Source organism: Lindgomyces ingoldianus (assembly GCF_010093535.1).
Source record: "Lindgomyces ingoldianus strain ATCC 200398 unplaced genomic scaffold BDR25scaffold_38, whole genome shotgun sequence".
Lineage (NCBI taxonomy): Eukaryota > Fungi > Ascomycota > Dothideomycetes > Pleosporales > Lindgomycetaceae > Lindgomyces > Lindgomyces ingoldianus.
The window spans coordinates 364561-385303 of record NW_022985199.1 but is presented as its reverse complement, the minus strand read 5'-3'; the positions used below and the strand labels follow the sequence as shown (position 1 = coordinate 385303).

The following is a 20743-nucleotide window of genomic DNA, read 5'->3' as shown; positions in this document are numbered from 1 at the left end:
CCAATCTGTCAGATATTATCCGGGATGCGGACTTTCCCAGAGGACTGAATTATCCTGGCTCAGGCCATGCACGAAGAGCCAGAAAAAGACTCGCCTAAAGACAGAGCCGGGAGTGGTCCGGGTGCATGGGAAGTTCGATACATATACATACACCTCCAACGGGTCGCTGGTGCTGGTACAAAGCAGCACATCAGATATCATCCGCAGATTAGAAACCACCCCAACAAACCCGAATGAGGCATTCTACTTTTTTCTTTCTCGCTCTCATTGCAGCCATCGTCCAGGCCGTGCCAGCCGCAGACCTCACAAAGCCACCTGCGGGTACTTGCACCATTAGCGCTGTCGCTGTAGATGCGCCAGATGTCGACACGGATGGGAGTGGCTGCAGGGCTGGGACTGTCGGCGTCGCATTTTCATCTGACAATTCCCTCATGACGATTCTTTTCGACGACTTCAAGGCCGCAATTGGGCCGAATGCGGGCAGCACCAAAAAGCGTGCGTTCTGTCGAGTCAACGTTACTATGGCCTCACCTGGGTGGGCGTTTGATGTCAGCTCAGTGGACTTCCGAGGCTATGTGAGGATTGCGCAAGGTGTTGATGCTAGTATTGTGAGTAGATGGAAGTGGATTGATAGTAAAGGGCAGGATATGAAGGGAAAGGTAAATGACGTCTCGTTACCTACGCCGAGTCCTACATCCATATTCTCAGTAATTAATTCGTCACAAATACTGACTTGGTCCAGGGAAATATCAACAAAAAGCTCGCCGGGCCTTTCGAAGACGACTTCCTCCTTCATAAAGATGGAGAGTTATCAGACAATGAGGCATCTGTTTGCTCAAAAGCTTCCGCAAGGTTTCAGCTCAGTATTTCCGCTTCTTTGTCGGCAAGTGGTTCGAGTTTGTCAGGACTAGTGCAGGGTGATGCAGCAAATGCACAGTTTGGCGAGGTGCTTAATCTTGGGTGGAAGAAATGCTAATCATGAATCGTATTATCTATGTATGCAGAGATACTAAAAGCAACTATTGATTACAGTGCTATTCATAATACCTATATGTCGCGTACAGCTATCCGTCTATATATATCCTTCTGCTGTGCTAGCTGGGAGGTTGACCTTTTGGCAAACGCAACACTATAACTAATAATGCGGCGGCGGTCAAACCTCGAACTTTTTAACATAGGGGGAACCAAACAACTAGCGAGTATGAAGGGCGTTTCATCTGATGTCTCTACTCCAGCCAAAATGCTTAAGGCTTTCCTCTCTGTAGGGAATCAAACGCCTGCTGATCCAAATCCCGGAACTGTAAGGCTCCTGCTGTTCGGAAATAGTGTCGTTCCTTAGGCGAGTCAATCTTCCCCGTTTGTGGGATCAATTCTTTCAGATTGATCGTTTCCTTTCTCGGGCCACACGGTTTCTCAATACAGGATTCTTGCGTATCCTAGTAGCTGAGGTAGTACTGCTGATTTTGTAACCCGAAAATTTCCGTTCTTGTACGTCGAGCCATTGCACTCGATCAACCAAAAGGATGCCAAGGCTAAAGTACGTCTTTAGGGGATGAGAACGGCTGTCAGGCTTGATGATTGTCCGGCTTGCTGCGAGCATGACGAATTTGCAGCTAGAATACAGCCTCTGACAACCCCGAGGGTTTTCATCTGGGAAGGCGTCCATTAATACGTCTCGGCCTTCATTGATACTCACCTTGAGACAGTGCCTATCGTCCTCTCCCTCTCTTTGTTGAATCGTTCCAGCATTGGTGAATCCTGAGATAGCCAGTGCTTTCTCCACGAGGCTAGGTTCCAGGTCTAACAGACTCTCCACCTTGAGAAATATGCGATCTTGATCATGATTCTTCACATAATAGACTCTATCCGCAATTCTATGTTAAGGCAAGACACTACCCCTTACGCTTGCCCAAGACCAACTAAGATTGCAAAGCTGCAGTTCCGTCAGCCGTTTACTTTCCTCCACATCCCTCATTCTCCACGCCAACAGCTCCTCAAGCTGATTTTCCCACATTCCCACTACATACTTCTCACCTGTAATATCTCGGAGGATTTTGGCGACACTCCGTATGGCAAGGGCTTTATCGGACTGCACGGTGAGGTCACAAGATGTGTAATTTCAAACAGCGGAATCCCAAAACGTATATGAGCTTTCACTATGGTTCTGACTGGTCAGAGGGTATGGGGAACCTTAGTTATATGCTAAGTGCCCTCTCCAGTGCCAGTCCGTCGCAGCTAGGTGATCAAGTAGGAGAGGGAATCCAGAGGGCAGACTCTCGCAGGCAGAAATCGTACCACAGTCCCAGAATATCTGGATTCTAGCGAAGTAGAGGATACGAGGCGAGATCATACGTTCTGTAAATGTAAGGTAAATTTTAGACCCAGATATACCAAATGCAGGGGTAGGTAGGGCGACGAAGTACTTGCCTTGGAAAACCCAGCCTTGGGAATAGATGAAGGAATCCAGAAGCTCTGATTCCCACAAGTAGGTTGGAAGAATAGCCCATGATTTCCCTGCAAGGATTGTGTTTAATCTTCTGCCTTCATATGTTACGGCTAAAACGGCATCAAGCTCCCGACCTCGAAGCAATCCTCCTCGTTTACTAGCATCCGAGCCCGCAGCAACAATATTGCAGTAAGAGTTCCTAAACCCATTACGCATCAATGCGTCCTCTGTCTTGAAGTCCCTTGGTGGATCTTGAATAGTACACAACGAGTCGATCCATATGTATCGGACGTCAAGGGAGCGGGAAATCTGGATGGCTTCTTTCAATTTACTATTTTCTAGCTCACTTGTTTCGATTCCCTTGAGCAAGAATTTCTCCACATTATCCAGCGCGGTTTTGAGGAGTTTGGCACCACCCCATGAATGGCTCAAGGTGCAATAGCGGCCTTTTGCTTGAGTGACCCGAGTGTTGACAGTACGAATGACGTTTTCGTCTCATTTTTGGAGGCCTAGAAGTCGTGTTGGAAGGAAGGAGCCTGGGGAATGTTTGTTACATCCTTGATAATTAGTGTGCATGTTTGTACCTATTTCTCTATCTGAGCGCTAGTAATTACTAAATCTGTGAAGAGTTCAAGTGTGAGGATGGAAGACGTACGGGTAGGTGCGTCTAGAAAAGGTGGAAAATCCTTGATCTTAAGTCTTAGTGTAAAGATTGGAAAGTTAAAACCATAGACTTCTTACCCGTTCTGCCCTGCGCAGAGCTGCGTAGTGTGTAAAGATACAGTGACAATTAGCTCCAATTGAATCCGGGGTCAGCGTTTTCAAGAATCTCCGAGTACAGAGTAGAGCAAATAAAGTAGTGCTCCATTGCCCTCTTTCCCCCTTCAGCACAAGAATGGTCCTGGCCAGACAGCTGTCTGTTTCCCAGGATGTTGTATGGAAGAAGTTGCACATTCCCCGTTTAGTGGTCCAAAGTGAGGAATCTTGAGCAAACCTGTTCGGAAACTTGCCACTGTCCATTCTAGATGGCGACTCGACCAGTCTTCTACTACCACCGATTTGGAACGTAGATTTCTCGGTAACTACATTTGATGAGCCCCACGTGCTTCCAGATGGTGTCCCAATGACAGAAATGTCGCTCACCATGTCGTAACTGCTTTAGATGCTAGGTGTCGCGTTCCTAGGTGGTGCGAGACCCAGGTCAACTTTTGGAAGGGTCTTGGATTCGAACTGTTCTAATGCCCATTCTAATGAACCGTTGTAGTCTTCTCTCGCGTAAAACGAAAATAGGTGAGCGGAAATGGCAATTCTGCAGTCTTCCGCTACTGCTTGAACAAGCCATCCACCAGCAAATTCAAAATATCTTCTAGACCCCTTGAATGTTCCAATCTTGGCCGCGTGAACGCGGCAGGTTTCATCCGTTCCTCAAGGTGAAGTAGAAGTATTTCATTATTGTCGGCGGGGGGCCCAGTAGAAATAGCGGGCAATTCCACGATCCGCTGGTTTTGTGGCATTGACTCACAGAATGCAATGACACTTCTGGGAAGCCTGTTCTCTATCTTTTCCATGTCAAACTCCAACTGGACTAGGGCGCTTTCCAGACACAGCCGAGCAAGCGAGATGTTGCTCCCTAATTCTTACACCTATCGGATCCGATACCGCCGAGTTCATGTATGATTCTTGCTATGAGGCTTCTGCACTGGTAGCATGAAAACGATGCCTGGCCGTTCACTTTGCATATCTGGCAAACCCAATAAAGATTCGTGTATCCCTTCCCACAGTTATCACATTCGAAATTCTGGCCAACTAAGAACGCGGGAACTGTTCTTGCCACCATCACTCGGAGCCCATGTTGCTACAGCTCTGTGAGCTTATAGCCAAGTAAGCGTTGCAGCGCTTTATTCATTCAACCAAATCCATCCAGGATCAGAAAATTGCGTGCGCTAGACGAGCATTTTCGTATAGCCTGGCTCAATATCTGATTTCGGTCATTTACTGATTGGCTCGCAATGCAAGCTTCCTGATACTTCGCGAACTCTTCACTGCTTTCGTCTCTAATTTCGTCGTGTGTGCACTTCAAAATATGTTCTATAAATGACAAAGAATTCCATACGACGTCTCTGACGACAAAAACTGTTGCAACTGCGGTTATCATGCTTGAGCTCCCGCGGAGTCGTCTCGCAACAGCCGCAGAAAGCTTAGTCTATCATTGACATCAACTACCTCGGTATTCTAGCCTTAAAGATGTCCATACCTTGCCGCATCCCGGGCTTCCATCAATGAAGTTGCCAAGGCTTGGTTCTAGTAGACTAGGCATAGAATCCTCCAATATCTAAGCAAAGAAATTCTCAAACAGATCAGGGTTTATGTAAGCTCTTATTCTATAGTCCTTACTTAAAGCAGGATGTAGAACACGAGGTCACGAGGCAAAAGGATCCATAGGAACTGCTTAATCCTCCATCTGCTTTGCTTCAATGCGATTTTTTTTTGGGGAACAAGGTTAAGATAAAGCCGAAAGCAGTGTTAGTTACTCGGGTACGCTGGAGTTGACCAGGGCAGCATTATCTGTAACAGCAATGTTCGGAACTTCCTGTGGTGCGAAGGCTCCCAACAATTTATTCTCCAATTAGAATTAAATTTTATGAATTGCCACAGCCTAGATAGAGCCGCTGAACCTCTCTGCACGACTATGCCGCATCGAGCTGCTGAATGGAGGCTAGTAAGGTAGGCAAAGATGAAATGATTAGGTTAGGGGAGATCTGAACAAGGCAGCAATAAGTTAAGCCTTGGTAGCTGAAGCTTTGTACTGCCTAATCAGAAAGATTGACCAATTTAGCAATTGCTAACTCTTACCTGAGGTGCCATGTGCTGGAAATATTCACCCATTTAGACATATCCTTTCATCTGCACCTACCTTTCACCGATGCCAGAGCTATAACGAATAGGAACAGCTTTTGGGATACAAAGGGGCTTGCTGCAAAGTATGCATCAGAGCTCATACAAATTAGGAAAACCTACGTCTGATCCCTGCCCTGAACGGCAGGGTCTAATTGTCCGCCGTACCCTGAACGGCAGGGTGAAAAATTCGTCGGACGTCCTCTTGTGTTCCTGAGAACTGGTTTAAGATACATTCCGATGAATTTAGGGTCTGTCTCTATGCTTCCTAAGTATATGCTTCTCAAGGTATAAGTATCCCTCCTCTAAATAACTGTTAAATGTTGTGCGTACCTCCAGCCCAAGATCGCCTACATTTGATCCAATCCTTCACTCGCCTGAAGGCCCGGGGGGTTAGCGGTTCATCAACCCAGGTTTCCTTGACTCAATCCTCATGGTCCTAGTTTATTTTACATGTGGTGGAACAGAGTTGTCTTACTCTGTAATACGTGTTCTAGCAAGGTGGACACCTTGGAATTGGGGTACGAAGTACGGGCGAAATGGTCCCTTCACTTACATTGCAACCCTTAGTCATCACACACTGTTATCTTTCACCCTTTTCGCATCCTGTCGCACAATACTGGCTTGTGAATGGGGTTAAAAGCACGTAGTCTCTAGAGATGCATGATGGAAAGCATCAATTCGAATCGTGGCAGGCCTCATTCTATCCACCATGCCGCTGGTCCTCATACTTTCAACTACATTCTACCTTTTCATATGCCGTTCCTCTAGTCCTTTAAAGGGGCCGATCCCTTCTACAAGAAAGGACCCCCACACTCCCTCCAGCATCCGTATCCACTGCATGTGGAACGATCATCATAGCGAATAAGAATAGTGAGTCTTTGTCCTAGATTTCATCTGGACTCTTGTAATTAGCGACAATAAGATTGTACGTCCTTCAGCGCCTCACTAGTTCACGATTGTCTGCAAAGCGTGCCTTCCAATGCAGCGGTTTTGACATGCTTCCTCGATTACTACAACATGACTTTTCAATTTCAGTCAGCCTTGGGCTCCCTCAAGGCTCTACCAACTGGATATCAACAGCCAGCTGTTGATGTGATGCAAGCCATGAGAGGTTTCGACGTCACATTACCGCTGGCATTTACGAGAAACAGTACGACTTCGAGGCTGATATTCAGAGCTTAGTTGCACGAGTAAATCAACCCATATTACCGCGATCCCTGTAACATTACCCTGAAGAATGAGTCTTCGATCTACTATACCTAGTCTGTAATGACACTAGCCCGCTCACTAATGGTGAAACTTTTACAATTCCTTTGTCCTTGGGTACTTGCCCAACCGCTATGGTGAAAGCCTACAATAATGGCCCGCCTTAAAAAACTAGCACAAAAGATACTAGTGGTACGGATAGAGTCCACCCTGTACGCTACCAAGGTAACCCTGCGGAACAGAACTGGTGTGAGACTAGCTCTGGGGCATACCCAAACAACCCAGTTGTAGCTCAAAATGATCTCTCTATTGACGGAGGCGGGATTGTTACTGGTTATATCCTTGATGATATGTACAGTGATTAATAGAGATAGGCATCCCAGGCATCCCGAGGTTTGAGCAATTAGACTTCATTAACGCCCGGCTCTTTTTTGGGCAACAGACCGTGCCAACCCATGGCTGTATCCTGCCCGGGCTCAAGAAGTCTGAAAACAGTTAACGCATGCTTGTGGTCATGCACAGTTTCGAGCGCATTTAGCGACTGCACAGGCCATCAAGTAATATGTGATGCTGGCCCTGCTGCACCGAGCAAGGCCTGGGAAAGCGGAGATATTGATGCTGTTCAGTATCCCGGTTGGTGCAAGGCAAATATTGGGACGAAAAAGCTGTGCCCATAAGGAACGCCCGTCAATGTAAAATGCTAGTTGATTGTAGGGTAATTATTGCAAACCTACTTAATGCTTATTTTCCTAGTCGAGCCCCTGAGACAAAAGACTTTCAGTTATATCAAGCCAATTCTCTAAGACTGGAATTGTATTTGGTAAAGCGAGGCAGGTGAAATTTCAAGATGTCCTAGGATTTGATTGCCATCATAATACTTCCAGTGTGGCAGTCTGACGGAAGAAAATACTAGATTGTTGGTACGTCATCCACTCACAATGCCCTGCAAACACCCAAGGAGAATCACTACAACGTACTCTTGCGTGCTTTCACCTACAGTGCCAAGTCATTCCTTTTTCCTCTTACTGTCTGAAACGTTCTCGCACCCACCCAGGTTTATCTTTAGAAAAGATGCTCACCATAAAGAGCATCAAACATGTCTCGGAGAGCAGTATACACCATGTGCCCCCAGCGCTGCAAGTTGTACTCCACTAAAACTTCCCTTAGGATTGCGACCAGGATTACGCTCTTCAGCATTCTCAGACTTACACCGCCCACTCACGGCACTCTCAACTCTGCGCTTTTGAACGCGGAACAGGGCTTCCAACGGGCCGTACTACGGTCCGTACAAAGTGAACCGTAATGGTCACGTGTTCGGTACGAACGTACTGAGTTCGTGAGTCGTACCGTACGTTTAATGATGCCCTAGGCACGGTACGTAGTATAGATTGTATTACCCTTTTAAGAAGTTGTATAGTGATTCTAGAAAAGTAGGAGGGCTAGCGAGCAGAAGGCCTATAGGAAGCGTTTAGGGGAGTTTCTGAGGTTCTAATTAGCTAAATTTTTTAAAGGGATGTTTAAATCTCTTTGCAAGTGTTTTAATTTATCTACCTACTGTCTTTAAAATGCCTACTAACTATTTTCTACTATAGAGTTATCTATCTGCGTGTCTAACTGCCTTACAGGCCTTATCTAGTTAATTAGATACTAGTCTTGTAGGCTGCAGCAGTAGATAGCTATAACTATATTGTTTAACACCTACTAAGGGGTTAGCGTTAATAGAGAGCTCTTACTTAATAGCGTACAGCTACTGCAGCACCTATAGGAGGCTCCTAGAGGAGAATTAGTTATCTTATGTTTAATTAGACCCCAATCCTACGTCTCTAAAGACCTATAATTTTAGCTATTTTAACTAGAGTACAGTGTGCTTTAATTAAATTGTACTACTTGTACAGGTCACATCAGTTGTAACAGTTACAATACGTAGACCTACCTCTCCTCCTCCCTGTCATACGAACGTACACAAAATCTCACTCGTACAGGCCTCAAAATCGCTCAATCGTACAGTTCTACACCTCGTTGGAAGCCCTGACGCGGAAACGGGATCGAGTGATTCTCTAACAAGATCGGCGATATTCAAATCACCTCACTTGAGTACTCTTTATGGTCGCCAGGCCGCTGGCCAACCTCTCGATACTAGTTCTCCTCGAACGTCATATCGCTGGGATCGCCATCGAGACGATACACATTGCGGAAATAGAAGGCGACGTTGGTGCTAGGGATTGCAACGATGAAGTTGTCAAATACAATTTGAAAGCAGGCCCAACCGCTGAGATGCCACTAGATGAAGCCGATAATGATATTTATCGTGCAAGCGGCCACGAAAAGGAGCCGTTCGGGAAATACCTAAGGATCCTGACACCACATCTGATTACCTTTAGATACTACAGAAGTAGACATCGTCAAATACGAAGCTCTAGAAACCGCGCGGGTACGTGTTCACGTTTGGTCCGGTTGAACAGGCCACTCTAAGAGAACGAGCGGGCATGATTAACAATTCAAAAAGAACCCTATTATACAGTAACAGTTCATAGTCGGCCAAAAGTATATGAGAATGATACTTTGGAGAGTGATTGGAAACCCCCTTGCAATTTTCTGAGCTTAGATTCCTGAATTGACACTTTGTGACAACGTGTTGGTCCCATTTGAGCTGCTTTTGGAAGTTAATTATCTTCCGGATATTTGTCCCGATTGCCTGTCTTGCCGAGTTGTATGATTTTATGGCCGCATTTGGAATGCTGGTTTGAATAACAGGGCTGAAAGGAGAGTGGACAACGATGTGAATAATCTAAATGACGACCTCGGGACTATAGCATCTCGAAGGGATTGGCATGGAATGAACTACTCAGCCGTGAGTGGGTTCCGTCGCCAGAATCGCCGAAAATTGGTCTCTCAAATACTGCCAAAATGGTGGACTGTACTTAGATAAAGAGCGAATTTCCATTCAAACTTGACATAGGATTAATAACATTTTATGCGATGTTTCCTGCCTAAGCAATGGGTATCAATGTCGAAAACTTCATTCTCACCCACTCACTAAGTCTAGGCACTTGCGTGACTATTCACTTCCCCTTTGCTTACGTCACTACGTCATCTCAGAGTCACGGAAGCCGGAAGTCAAATGATTCCGAAGATTTAGCCTTGTTTTGGTGTTTAGAAAGTCTTTTGGGTTTGGCATTGTGTAGAGACGCCAGGAAGAAGTCAATCACTGCTGCACATTACCGCCAGTGACACACCAGCGAGAAGGCTACTTGCCAATAGCAATTTATGTCATAATAGACGCTCACAAGATAAAGAGCTCTCTCCGCAAGCTCTTGGCTATAAAATACCGGCTCCACATCAATAATTGCCTTCCTTTTATCACACCATCTCGCACCCACATCTTTGTGCATCCAGCCCTTGCGTTTTTGACAAAGTCACACTTTCTGTAGAAATTGTCTGTTACCCGTGAGACACAGCCTTATCAAGTGTAAAGTCGGCCTCAACCCTCCCCCAAAAGCTTGACCACGTGAAGACCACAACAGGCACGCCATTACCCGAATTTCCTCACAGCTATTACGAAATGTGGCGGCAGCAACGCGCCACGTCGTGGGTTTTTCTTCCACTTCTTATTTTTAGCCGCGTAATCTATTTGGCGGGTCATTCTTATACTCCGCTCTCTCCTCCCCAAAGCCCACTAACATCCTCTTGGCATCTCCCACCCACTGACACACTACTTTCATGGCCATTGACATATCGGTGACATTCACCCATTTACCTTCTTGCACTAAACGGCTATAAGGAGACAGTAAACGATTGTGAATAGGCATAGCTTCGTTCACGGGCCTCCTATCGGACATCGTCTCTGAAGGACCGGGAAATGGATGTAAGAAAGGGTCATGGGAGCGTTGCTTTGCATTGCCTTTCATTTTTGCTTTTGGCACTGACCTTTCGATTTTGGCTTTCTATTTAGTTTCGGCTTTCTTAGTTTCGGCCCTATGTTTTTGCCCTATGTTTTGGGGCACGTTCTCGGGCTGCGCAAGGTTGGGTTGAGATTTCGTTCTAGATTTCGCTTGGTTTGGCGCGGTGGGAGGATGGGAGAGAATTGGGGTTTGTTTCTAATATGTTGTTTTAAGCAAGTTGAGATATTGTTAGTAGCCCCACCTTTGGCCTCCCTCAAAATATAGTGAAGTGAGGTGCTGGGGTCTCCCCATACTTCCCTTACTGTGGGGTTGAGATGCTGGGGTGGGCGACTTTCAGACCTCTGGAGCATATGTAGGTAATACCAGAGTTTCTGTGGAAATTGAAAGAGTGGCTTCAAGCAAGCTAGCTCCAAAGTGTGGTGTTCTAGGTCTTTTATGAAGGTATGATGACAATAAGATATTAACTTCCAGCAAGGACGGGATGACATCTCATTAGGAACTTACAGCATATTCGCACCTGAGCTAGAGAGCGATTGGACAAATTCTGCTCTGCTGCACTGCTTGTGAGGACTATTGAGAGGGTCGAAGGGCCGGAGAGTTCTATTTGAAAGGAGAGGAGGATGGGTAGATGCAGAGGACGGCTGTGCATCGAGAGTATGAGGAGGAGAGCACCTTAACTCTACTACAGTATATTAACACTCACTCGGAAGCCGATTAAGAAGATCATGCACTGCAAAGTTGCTTGTTAGGATTACTGAGAACGTGGAGGGACGGTAGAGTTCAGCTAGAAAAGAGAGAGAGGAGAGAAAGATGGGAGGCAGTAGTGGACAATTGGCATTTGTCGCAAGAACATTGACATAGACGTTGATGTTGGCGTGTCCATGGAGAGATGTAAAACTTTGAGACGATCCACCAACTTGATGTTGACTTCCACCTCTACAAGATGTACAGTGATTAATAGAGATGCAACCTTTACCCCAAAAGTTCGGTACAGTTGTCACACACGTCAAATGGCATAGGAAGCCCAAACAAGGAAATGTACACATTGGATTTGAGGTAGAATTTCCTATTAAAAGGGGGGATTTATGGACCTCAAGATAAGCATTGTGTATTAATTTGAGGCGACCATGGCTCCGAAGGTTGGCATCTGGGCACGCTTGGGCCTTCCTTACGACGCTGCTCAGCCAGTAGTAGCAAGGGAGGCAAAGGTTGGGGTCTGGAATTAAGGGTCTCTCTGTGGTACCACATTCCGCGCAGTGCTGTATCTATCACTCCATTCCAAGCCCGTAAATGGGGAAGATCAGTCTTGCAAAAGTGCGCGAGAGGTGGTGAGAGCAGCGCGAAGGTGCACGAGGTGGTGTTGGGGGCTTACGGAGTTCCGTAGAGGTCACTGGGAGTGGCTATTTTAAAGGGATGCGACGCCGGGGATTAAGGGTCAGACGAGGGACAGGGGCGCCCATGGCCAGTGTGTTCTTTGGCTGGTTGGGGGGAAGCCCTTTGCGAGCGAAAGGAAACGAAACGAATGAGCCGGGGGGCTGAGGTACAGAACAGAACTTCGAGAAACGCAATGCCTCTCCACTCTCCTTCTTGCACCTCTCCCACTGACTGTCGCTGCTGTGATTGGATTTCTTGCTTTGCTTTGCATTGCATTGTGTTCTTTGGTTTCTTTCAGATGAGGTCAGGGACTTAACTCACTCATTGTGGCCGCATGCTGCACCTCAATTCCTCGCCCTTGAAACGAAACGGACTACGTAGACGCCTTCGTAACCACCACCTTTCACCCATGAGAGTCTGATCATCTTCCTCGACCTGCGATTCCTTCGCGCATGCTTCTTTCGACTGCGACTCCCTAGCCTCGAAGCACCCATTCGAATCTCCTGCTCGTCGTTATGGCCCGCGACTCCATGGAGGCGATGCCCATGTCGCCGCGGCAGTCGCCGGCCGAGTTGGGCAATGCTGTGATAGCTTGGGCGAGAGGGCGGAGAGGAAGGACCCTGATTATCAGTGCTGTGTTTGTGATGGTTTTGCTGGGGCTCATGGGCGCGAGACATTCTGAGGTGGGTGATTCTTTCGAGGCGTTGGAATGAAAGGAGATTGAGCCCGTGACAAGAGAAGTCGCCGATGCGCAGGGCCTACAAGGGCCTGTCTACAAGGCTGTAGAACACAAGATGAGAGAGTGCTAACTTGGGTTATAGACAATAACCTCAAGCTACCAATCCATATCGAACTACCACCTCCCGTCATGGCGGCCGCACCTGCCTAACCTCCCTTCGATTATATCCTCCCCTCTCAAGCCGTCAAACACGACTCTCGAGCTTGAGAACGGCGAGATCGAAACCGTGCCTTCGCATCTGAACAAAGCCACGCCGAACTTCCACCTCCTCATGCCCGCGCTCTCCGATGACGCGGATTTCTGCAAAACGACCTTATCGGCTATGCTGCTGAACTACCCGCCTCCTACAATCATCAACATTTTTGAGAGCTTTGCGGATCTGGCAGAGAGGGAAATGGCGAGGTTGACGAGTATACTAGATTACCTGAAGGATACGAAACTGGTCAATGATGAGGATCTGGTGCTGATTGTGGACGGCCATGATACTTGGTTCCAGCTTCCGAGCGAGGTCATGATCCGCCAGTACCAGAACGTGCTAAGCGACGGGAACAAGCGGCTACTGGAGAAATATGGCATGTTGAAGGGTACGAAAGTTCAAAGATTCAATCAAACCATCGTGTTTGGCGCAGAGAAGATCTGTGAGGGAGAGGACTTGGCCTGCAGATATGCGCCGGAATCGATGCTGCCGCACAATATCTACGGCAGAGGTACTGGGAAAGAGGCGGTACTTACTCCGGCAAGGTATCTGAACTCTGGGACGGTGATGGGACCTGCCAAGGATCTGAGGACGCTATATGCGGCTGCGGTTGCCAAGTTCAAAGACAGGAATAGCCAGTCTGGGACTGCCCAATCCGTCATTGCCACCATCTTTGGAGAGCAGCAGCTCGCACGGGAAAACGAGCGCAAGTCCAGCAAGACAACCAGCTTCAAATTCCTGGACTGGTTCAGCGGCGCCGAGGGCGAATCCACACCCGAAGTTCCAGAGAATGCGACTACCATCCTTCAAGATGGCCAGCGATACGAGTTCTCTATCGGCCTCGACTACACGCATTCCCTCTTCCAGCCACTCATATATACCGCCGAAGACGAGCTCCTTGCTCTCCCTCACGATAACTCAACCGACCTTTCAGCCTACCACCACACCTATACACCCACACCTCCCCTCTCCATTCCTTCCGCCCTCCAGCAATCTGTTCCTCCATTCTACACCCCCGATCTCTCCACCCACAATCCCAGCCCGAACGAAAAACCCGCTTTCATCGAACCGCTCCAATACCAAAAAGACATAGACCAACTTAAACCCCCAAACACACCCTGGGCCTCCCTCCCACTGATCCAAAACACCTACACAGGCGCCATATCGCCCATCCTCCATCTCAACCTCCCGGCACCATCCTCAACCCTCCGTCTCAAGAAACACCGCCGCAACGCCCTCCCCGCCCTCACGAAAAAATCTGCCTCACCTCGCATCCCTGACCCCCGCGCCCACCAGATCCCCCGCGCAAACATCACCTGGACCCACCTCTGGTACTCCGGCTACGAGCGCGCACTCCTCCGAAAATACTTCCGTACCCCGCAATCTCCCATAGGCTTCCACAACGCGCTCGTAGGCGGCGACCGTCTCTGGGACCAACGCGGCGGCCGCGGCGGCGTCTGGACCGCACGTCAGGAGATCTGGCTGCCGTGGGGAGAAGTCGACGGTGTTTGTGGCACCGTTGCGAAACTCAATGAGATATTTAGTGACGGGAAAGGCGTGTGGTTGCATGAGAAGGAAGAGGGGGGTGGGGTGGGGGAAAGAGTAAAGCAGGAGGAGGAGTTGAAGAAGAAGATTGAGGAGATGAAGGAGAAGGAAGAAGAAAAGAAGAAGAAAGTCGAAGAAGAAGAGAAGAAGAAGAAAGTAGAAGAAGAAGAAGAAGATAAGAAGAAAGAAGAGCAGAGGAAGAAGCAGGCGGAAGAAAATCGGAAGCAGAATGAGGAGCTTGAACGGACAAGGAAGAAGATTACTAGTGAGAAGCAGGCAGGGAGCTGAGTTGTGTTGTGATAGGAGTGTACTTCTTGTCGATATTTATGCTCGGCCAGCTTTCTTATATTTCCCTCTTTTTCTCTCTCTTAAATACATAGCATTCCCCCAGGCGCGGAAGCCGGGTATGCATCGCAGGTAGGCAGGCATCTAGAATTTTTGCTTGGGACTTCTTCCTGTGGGGATATTGGCGGGGAGTTTGGCGTATCTCTCCTGGCGTCTAGCCATTAGCTGCTTTCTAGCTCCTGGCCTCCTTAGAAGTGGTTATGGTGTTTCGGATTTGGGAATGTGTGCGTATCCAATATATCTAAGATATCTGCATGTTAGATTTACGTAGCGTCTGATACACATACACTATGAGCATGTTTCTATCTGTGTACAAAAAAGGACTTAGCTCTAACGTACTGCCATGTAGCTGGCTGGCGATGTGGTCGTACAGATTTTTTTGGCGATTGGAGAGAATCAAAGGCTGGGTTGGAGGCAAGTGCTGCGGGTTCATATGGTCCAGCAGAGGAAGTCTTATAAATACAATAAGGTTGAGACAGATGCCAACGTGGTTAGAAGAAAGTGTTGAGAAAGCTCCAGCGAAGCTGTCATGCCGTCAACAGACCCAATCCAATACAACCTTAGGTTAGGTTAGGTTAGGTTGACATTGGAGCAGCGTACCGTGCTATCACCTCTAATAAAAACTCCTCTCTAGCAGGATTCAAAGACTTTATGCTAGGATCAGTCATCCTTCGTCAGCGTTAGTGCTTTGATACTTTGGAGCAATCAAGTAGCAAATGTATGTATGTACACGTCTCGTACAAATTTTCTAATTCATTCATTCATCTGCCTAGCCAGATCTAGACCCAGAAAGGGGTATCGCTTGGTATCTCTCAACCTGATACGCCTGCCCACTATGTCTCTGAGACATCCATACCTTATCTAGCAAGATACTCGTTAAGAAGATTAGACCCTCAAGGGCTACTATATGAATCTTTAGGTCATCATGCTGTTTTAGCTTCCATAACGCCATCTGCCCAATGCTTTCCCAGACGCCAGTTTTCTTCACTGAAAGAGGATTCAATGTCAACTCATTGGAGCCGAGATCCTGCGACCAGACCTTCTACCCCATTAGCCTATCCGTTTTGACCAAGAAAGAAAATCCGCCAAATCCAGACCTAGATGCAAATATAGATCCCCATACCGGACTAGATGGGGGGGAGGGCAGTAGTGAGGCACCTTCCCGTCCTCGTTCTTATAGATATATGCATTCTCCACCACCATCGTCTTGCTCACAGAGCGAAACACCAAAGGAAAAGCTATGAACTGCTACCAAAATATTCATTAGCTATTTCTCTCCGTGTTAAGCTAATCAATCTGCGGGGTATATTGCTCTTAGTCTTCCTTCGACTAAAAACCCCCAGCCTTAAGCCACGCACGTAATCAAAGTATCCAAAGGCAGGGTAATGCAGGGCGTGGCAATGCAATCAACGCATTCAACAACTCATCTTACTCCTTAACAAATCGATCCAACGCCTTCGCCCTTACCTCCTTACACTTCTCAAGCGCCAATGAATGCATTACCTGTGAGTTGCTCCACGTCTGCAGGACCTCGGCGTCTTGTTTCGCCCACCTCGTACAGCTCTCCAGGCCGGGTTTGTTACTGGGTTCGCCGCGGCGGTTAATGAAGTGTTCGGGGAGCTGGCGGGCTTCGACTTGGCGGGCAACGAAATGCTCGATCATGACTTGGTTGTATTTGTTGAAAGCTTTGACATATTTTTCCATCTTGTTGAGGTAAGTGGTGAGGGCGGATGCATCGAGCGTATCGGGTGGGTGTGGAGCTTCGGGGACGCGGGGGGTTTGGAGACGGGTGGCTTTGTTGGCTTTTGTGGCGGGGATGGATGAAGCTCGAGATTCGAATGGGAGAGTTGATTTCAGGTCTCCCAGGCCATCCAACGCTTCTCCGTTAACTTTTGTGGATGGCAGGAACGGCTCAACATTCGCTATACCGGCTAACCCATCAAAGGTTGGAGACGTCGTGCCAGACTCGGACGCTGCTCGAGCTTTTGGTGGTGCAGAAGGCTCGGTTGCAGCACGTCCACGACCGCCTTCAGGTGCGAGAGGTTTCGGTTTCTCAACGGGTGGCGTGCTTGAATCTATGTCCATAGCATCGCCATTCTCCTCTTCCACGGACGCTTGCTTCGAGGAACGCGCGCTCTTGCTCCTAGGTGTGCCACTCGACGTATTTGAGCTGGCTGAGCCTCCAGGAAGGTCGATGATTGGAGTGCCATTCGGCGCTGTGGAGGCCTTGCGAGAAGGCGGTTTCCGCTTCGCTGCAGTGACAGAACCGCGACGAGGTGAAGTATCTTTTTTTGGCGCTGGATATGCCCAGCCTGATTCCTTAAATGTATTTGCCCACTGCTCTGGGGCAAATTTGGCGGGATGAGGCGCAGACGCAGATCCAGAGGGAACGTTATTGTTCATAGGAATAGGAGGTGGAGGGGGAGGTGGCATCCCACGTAAATCCTCGGTGAACGGAGTTGGTGGAGGAGGCGGCTGTGACTGGCCTGAAGTAGGTACTTTCTCTGAGGCAGTTCGATGACTAGACCTTCCACGAGTTGGAGACGTCCGTCCTTTGCCGAATGTACCCTTTGCCATGTTCGGGGCAAAGTAGTCAGGCGCGCCCTGGAACTTCCCATGCCAATCTGACGGCGAGAACTTCATGTTGATGCTCTCCTCACTCCTGCTCTTGAAGGGATTGGGCGTAGCCTCAGTAGTGTTGTTGCTATGACCATTCACTGGGGGTGGTTGAAAGGGGCCTCTGGGAGATCCTTGATTCTGGGTTTGCTGCTGATTTAGCGGCATCTTGGGTGGCGTTGCTTTATTCCGATTCGCCTGGAAAGAAGCCTTTGGAATCTCGTCAGAATTAGACTCGTCGTCGCTTGTCGAAGAGGGGTACATGTTTACAAAAGGCTCCGTAGCATTGCCGCCGTATGACTTCCTCTGAGGGCGTCGTCCAGAATCCGAATAAAATCCCCCACTCTCCGAGGTTGCAGGTCTTCCCATCGGCGAATTACGCACGCTGGCTGACCTCCCTATTCCTTCTCCGAACATAGAAGTACGTTCTCCCTTCGTACTGGAATACGGGGTTCGCACTCGATTGGCCTCGGCAAATGGCACATCCCCCTCCATCTGCTCCTTGAAGTGCTTCAATGGGTCTCCACTCTGCGGAGGAGAGGGCACGGGGCGTTCGTAATGGGAACGATATGATGATCGTGCTTGTTTCTCATCTCCTGTTGCAGCTGCCGGATCAAAGCCCTTCCTGGATGGCGTTCTTGTGCTCTGGGTCCGTCCAAATGGTGCACCATTAGGGTTGTTTGGGTTATTCGCTGGCCGCTCCTCCTCACCTCGGGGCTGCTTCATCTTCTGCCATGCGGTGAAGACATGCGCCCGTGCCTGCGCATCGGTCTGCCGCTGGCTTGGCCGCTGTGCAGTCGGTGGAGCCCGGAAGTTGCTGCTGGTGAAACGCTCCGCGCCACTTGAGAAGGTTGTATGGTGCTGCGGGGGTGGGGGATGTTGTGGGGGGGGCTTTGAGGGATTCGGAGGAGGAGGACGATAGTAAGAACCGCTCGAGGTTGTGGTAGTATAGGCATTGCGGGGAGGAGGTGGCGGTCGGGTCCGAGGGGAATTCGGATTGTATGATGGGATGTGCAGGTTCCGATATTTCCTCCGCTCGTTGTCGTACTTCAGGCGCAGTTGCGGATCGCTCAGGACCTCATGCGCAGCCTGGATCTGCTGAAACTTGGTCACGAACTCTGCCTCGCGGCCGGGATTGCGATCGGGGTGGAATTTGAGTGCGAGCTGGCGAAAAGCTTTGCGAATCTCGTTCTCGTCTGCGTTTGCGGAAATCTCTAGGTCGGCGTAGTAATTACGCGCAGGGTCCGGTTTAACCATGTTGGCCGCCGTGTTGACGGTGTTGGGTGGAAGAACAACAGCGCCTCAAAGCTGAGGAGCTGCTTCTATTAGTGAAATCAGCAGGCAGACCCCGCCTAACAATGTTCACTTTCACTTGCCTCCACAGGCGGGCTGGTGGGGCGGAGCTGTTCAGATGATGAACGGCCGACCACACGCGTATCGCATGGGCATGGTGTCGAGGTGATGGTTTGGCGAGGTCGAGGAACACACGAGAAGATGTCGGAACAAGGCTAAGACGGCGCTGCGTCAGTGGTGAAAAAGCAAGCGCAGCGAGTTCGACGACAAGTTGGGAGGCGGCCGGCGAAGCTTGCGAAGTATTGGCACCGAGTGACTGGAGTCGTAGGTTCGCTGTTTTGGCGTCGAAAGTGGTAGGGTTGGAGCAGCAACACCCTAAATTCAGCCTTCAGGGCGGATCCCGGCCTCCGACAGCCTCCAAGCACGATGCGAGTCCGCGGCGACTAACTAGTTCAAAATCCTCGCCAGCGCCCCTCGCTGACGGCCTTCCCGTTCCTGGGTGATGCCTTACTGGCAGAAAATGTATGCCTTCTCTACTGCCAAGAACGCATGGCTAAACTGGACTGACATCGTTGGACAACGTCTGTATCATCGTGCAGCTCAACCGGTGAATACTCCAGCTCAATATCGCTTTTCTGGACATGAGGCGTGGTCGACAAGCCTTGATAGGCTGTGCACGTGGAGCCGCTTCACAGGTTGGGCATGCATCCCACTCAACTTGGCTTTGACATGTCACGGTTCAGGTCACACAAATGAGGTGGTGCACTCTTCTGAAAATGCTAAATCCATTCGGTTTTGGCCCAGCAAATGCTAGGGCAAGGCAAATTCCTTACCAGCCCCTTGGACCGACTATGGAGCCTACCAAACAGTATTCCATCCACTCCATTCTGTTCGCATGAGAGTTTGACCACCAGGTCCATAAAACGGCCAACCCACTCACCCCACCTAGCGGTAGCGCCAGAGAGAGAGGGTGTTGTGTCGCTTCCACGTCTTCCTCCTGCCAGCAGTCGTCTTGTTGTATGAGTGACCCTTGCCCAAGCCACGGCTCTTCTTGCCAGTGGCAGTGAGACCACGGCTCTCGCGGTGCTTGTGGACGGGCTTGACGATCCAGTTGATGCGGGGATCACGGCGGATGGCCTTGTGCTGAGGGTCGACGAGGATGACTTCATAGTACTTGTAGGTCGAGTCTTGGTTGATCCAGTACGAGTTGAGCACGCGGAGATTGGCGCAACGGCGACCGACACGCTCCTCGGCTGTGGACTTGAGAGAGCGCTGGTACTTCAGTTGGTTTACACCCTGGTTGGTAGGCTTGCCTGTTCATTATATTAGGGTCTGACTTCACGGAGGGGTGAAGCAAGTTCAGCATACCATAAGTAGCACCCCTGAGGAAAGAAAGGTTAGCAATTGCATATCTTGTACTGTTATGGGAAGTCAAACATACTTTGGCACAGGCCTCTTGCGACCACCACGGCGGACTCGGACGCGGTAGATAACATAGCCCTGCTTGGCCTTGTATCCCAAACGGCGGGCTTTATCCGGGCGAGATGGGCGGCTGGCACGGTGGATGACGTTGAGTTGGCGAAGCTATTGATGCACTCTCAGCTATGTTCAACGAGTGACACCAATTGGGAAAGCGAGTTCCCAGAAAGAGTCTGTGGTTCATACCTCCCAGCACTGCCAAAAATTGTCAGTAAAATTGCTCCGTAGTTAGATGATATTGAAAACCTACGCGCACGCGCATCAAGAAGCGCATCATATCCGACTGCTTCTTCTTCTGAAGTTCCTCAACATCTGCGACGAATTAGCGGGAGACTGGGTGGTTGGGATTGGGAGGAGCTGTGTACATTTAAGGGCACCCATCTGCGGCAGAGTTAGTTAGAGATTGATTTAAGGAGAGTGTAGTCTGCGTTGAGGAAGATTTACCTTGACTGATCGTGGGGCAGGTCGTCGTGCTTGGAGTTCGTGAAGTTCGGGGAAGCGAAATTTCGGTTTGTGTGCGGAGCTGACTAACTGAAGTCTTGGCTGCCAAGTCGACCGGGGCCAGGGCCTCAGGAACCTTGCAAACGTGAAAGGGCAACATCCATTAATGTTCCATCTGATAACTATGGGCTGCTTTCGATTGTCCGCTCAACTGAAGAGGTGGATTTGACAAAGTATTTAGAACAGATCCTCTACCCAGAACC

At 49.1% G+C, this 20743-nt stretch overlaps 7 protein-coding genes across 7 annotated transcripts; 3 read left to right on the top strand and 4 right to left on the bottom strand.

Moving 5' to 3' along the window:
- Positions 1 to 202: 202 nt before the first annotated feature.
- BDR25DRAFT_336951 (uncharacterized protein) lies at positions 203 to 976 on the top strand (the record flags this gene model as incomplete). Its single annotated transcript, XM_033693148.1, has 2 exons — positions 203 to 659; positions 743 to 976. The coding sequence occupies exons 1-2, from the start codon at positions 234 to 236 to the stop codon at positions 974 to 976; spliced, it is 660 nt and encodes a 219-aa protein (XP_033542383.1). The 5' UTR covers positions 203 to 233.
- Positions 977 to 2191: 1215 nt separating this feature from the next.
- Positions 2192 to 2941, bottom strand: BDR25DRAFT_239391 (uncharacterized protein; the record flags this gene model as incomplete). Its single annotated transcript, XM_033685678.1, has 2 exons — positions 2192 to 2470; positions 2564 to 2941. Coding segments are annotated over 2 exons (657 nt in total), but the record flags the coding sequence as incomplete, so codon positions are not given.
- Positions 2942 to 8653: 5712 nt separating this feature from the next.
- BDR25DRAFT_318393 (uncharacterized protein) lies at positions 8654 to 9163 on the top strand (the record flags this gene model as incomplete). Its single annotated transcript, XM_033691742.1, has 2 exons — positions 8654 to 8981; positions 9078 to 9163. 2 exons carry the CDS (start codon positions 8654 to 8656, stop codon positions 9161 to 9163), a joined length of 414 nt encoding a protein of 137 aa, XP_033542381.1.
- Positions 9164 to 10082: 919 nt separating this feature from the next.
- Positions 10083 to 12320, bottom strand: BDR25DRAFT_360478 (uncharacterized protein; the record flags this gene model as incomplete). The annotated part of the gene is made up of 12 exons (XM_033696260.1): positions 10083 to 10226; positions 10264 to 10494; positions 10555 to 10601; positions 10694 to 10916; positions 10970 to 11093; positions 11152 to 11236; positions 11282 to 11388; positions 11429 to 11518; positions 11579 to 11686; positions 11725 to 11852; positions 11901 to 12142; positions 12197 to 12320. The coding sequence occupies 12 exons, from the start codon at positions 12318 to 12320 to the stop codon at positions 10083 to 10085; spliced, it is 1653 nt and encodes a 550-aa protein (XP_033542380.1).
- BDR25DRAFT_346072 (uncharacterized protein) lies at positions 11903 to 14947 on the top strand. Its single transcript, XM_033694113.1, has 2 exons — positions 11903 to 12509; positions 12648 to 14947. The coding sequence occupies exons 1-2, from the start codon at positions 12342 to 12344 to the stop codon at positions 14592 to 14594; spliced, it is 2115 nt and encodes a 704-aa protein (XP_033542379.1). The 5' UTR covers positions 11903 to 12341; the 3' UTR covers positions 14595 to 14947.
- A 1132-nt stretch (positions 14948 to 16079) lies between these two features.
- Positions 16080 to 19480, bottom strand: BDR25DRAFT_360476 (uncharacterized protein; the record flags this gene model as incomplete). The annotated part of the gene is made up of 7 exons (XM_033696259.1): positions 16080 to 18568; positions 18615 to 18946; positions 18986 to 19045; positions 19098 to 19195; positions 19239 to 19282; positions 19309 to 19339; positions 19394 to 19480. The coding sequence occupies 7 exons, from the start codon at positions 19478 to 19480 to the stop codon at positions 16080 to 16082; spliced, it is 3141 nt and encodes a 1046-aa protein (XP_033542378.1).
- On the bottom strand, positions 19329 to 20517 carry BDR25DRAFT_306651 (60S ribosomal protein L15). Its single transcript, XM_033690677.1, has 7 exons — positions 20484 to 20517; positions 20405 to 20420; positions 20290 to 20351; positions 20226 to 20234; positions 20002 to 20144; positions 19929 to 19942; positions 19329 to 19873 (listed from the first exon to the last, which is right to left on the bottom strand). Exons 2-7 carry the CDS (start codon positions 20418 to 20420, stop codon positions 19506 to 19508), a joined length of 612 nt encoding a protein of 203 aa, XP_033542377.1. The 5' UTR covers positions 20484 to 20517; the 3' UTR covers positions 19329 to 19505.
- Between the last annotated feature and the right edge of the window lie 226 nt (positions 20518 to 20743).

Bases quoted from the DNA above. Each gene is read 5' to 3' on its own strand.
- BDR25DRAFT_346072 (XM_033694113.1), top strand. From the start codon at position 12,342: ATGGCCCGCGACTCCATGGAGGCGATGCCCATGTCGCCGCGGCAGTCG. The intron at 12,510-12,647 runs GTGGGTGATTCT...CTTGGGTTATAG, and splicing joins TGGGCGCGAGACATTCTGAG to ACAATAACCTCAAGCTACCA.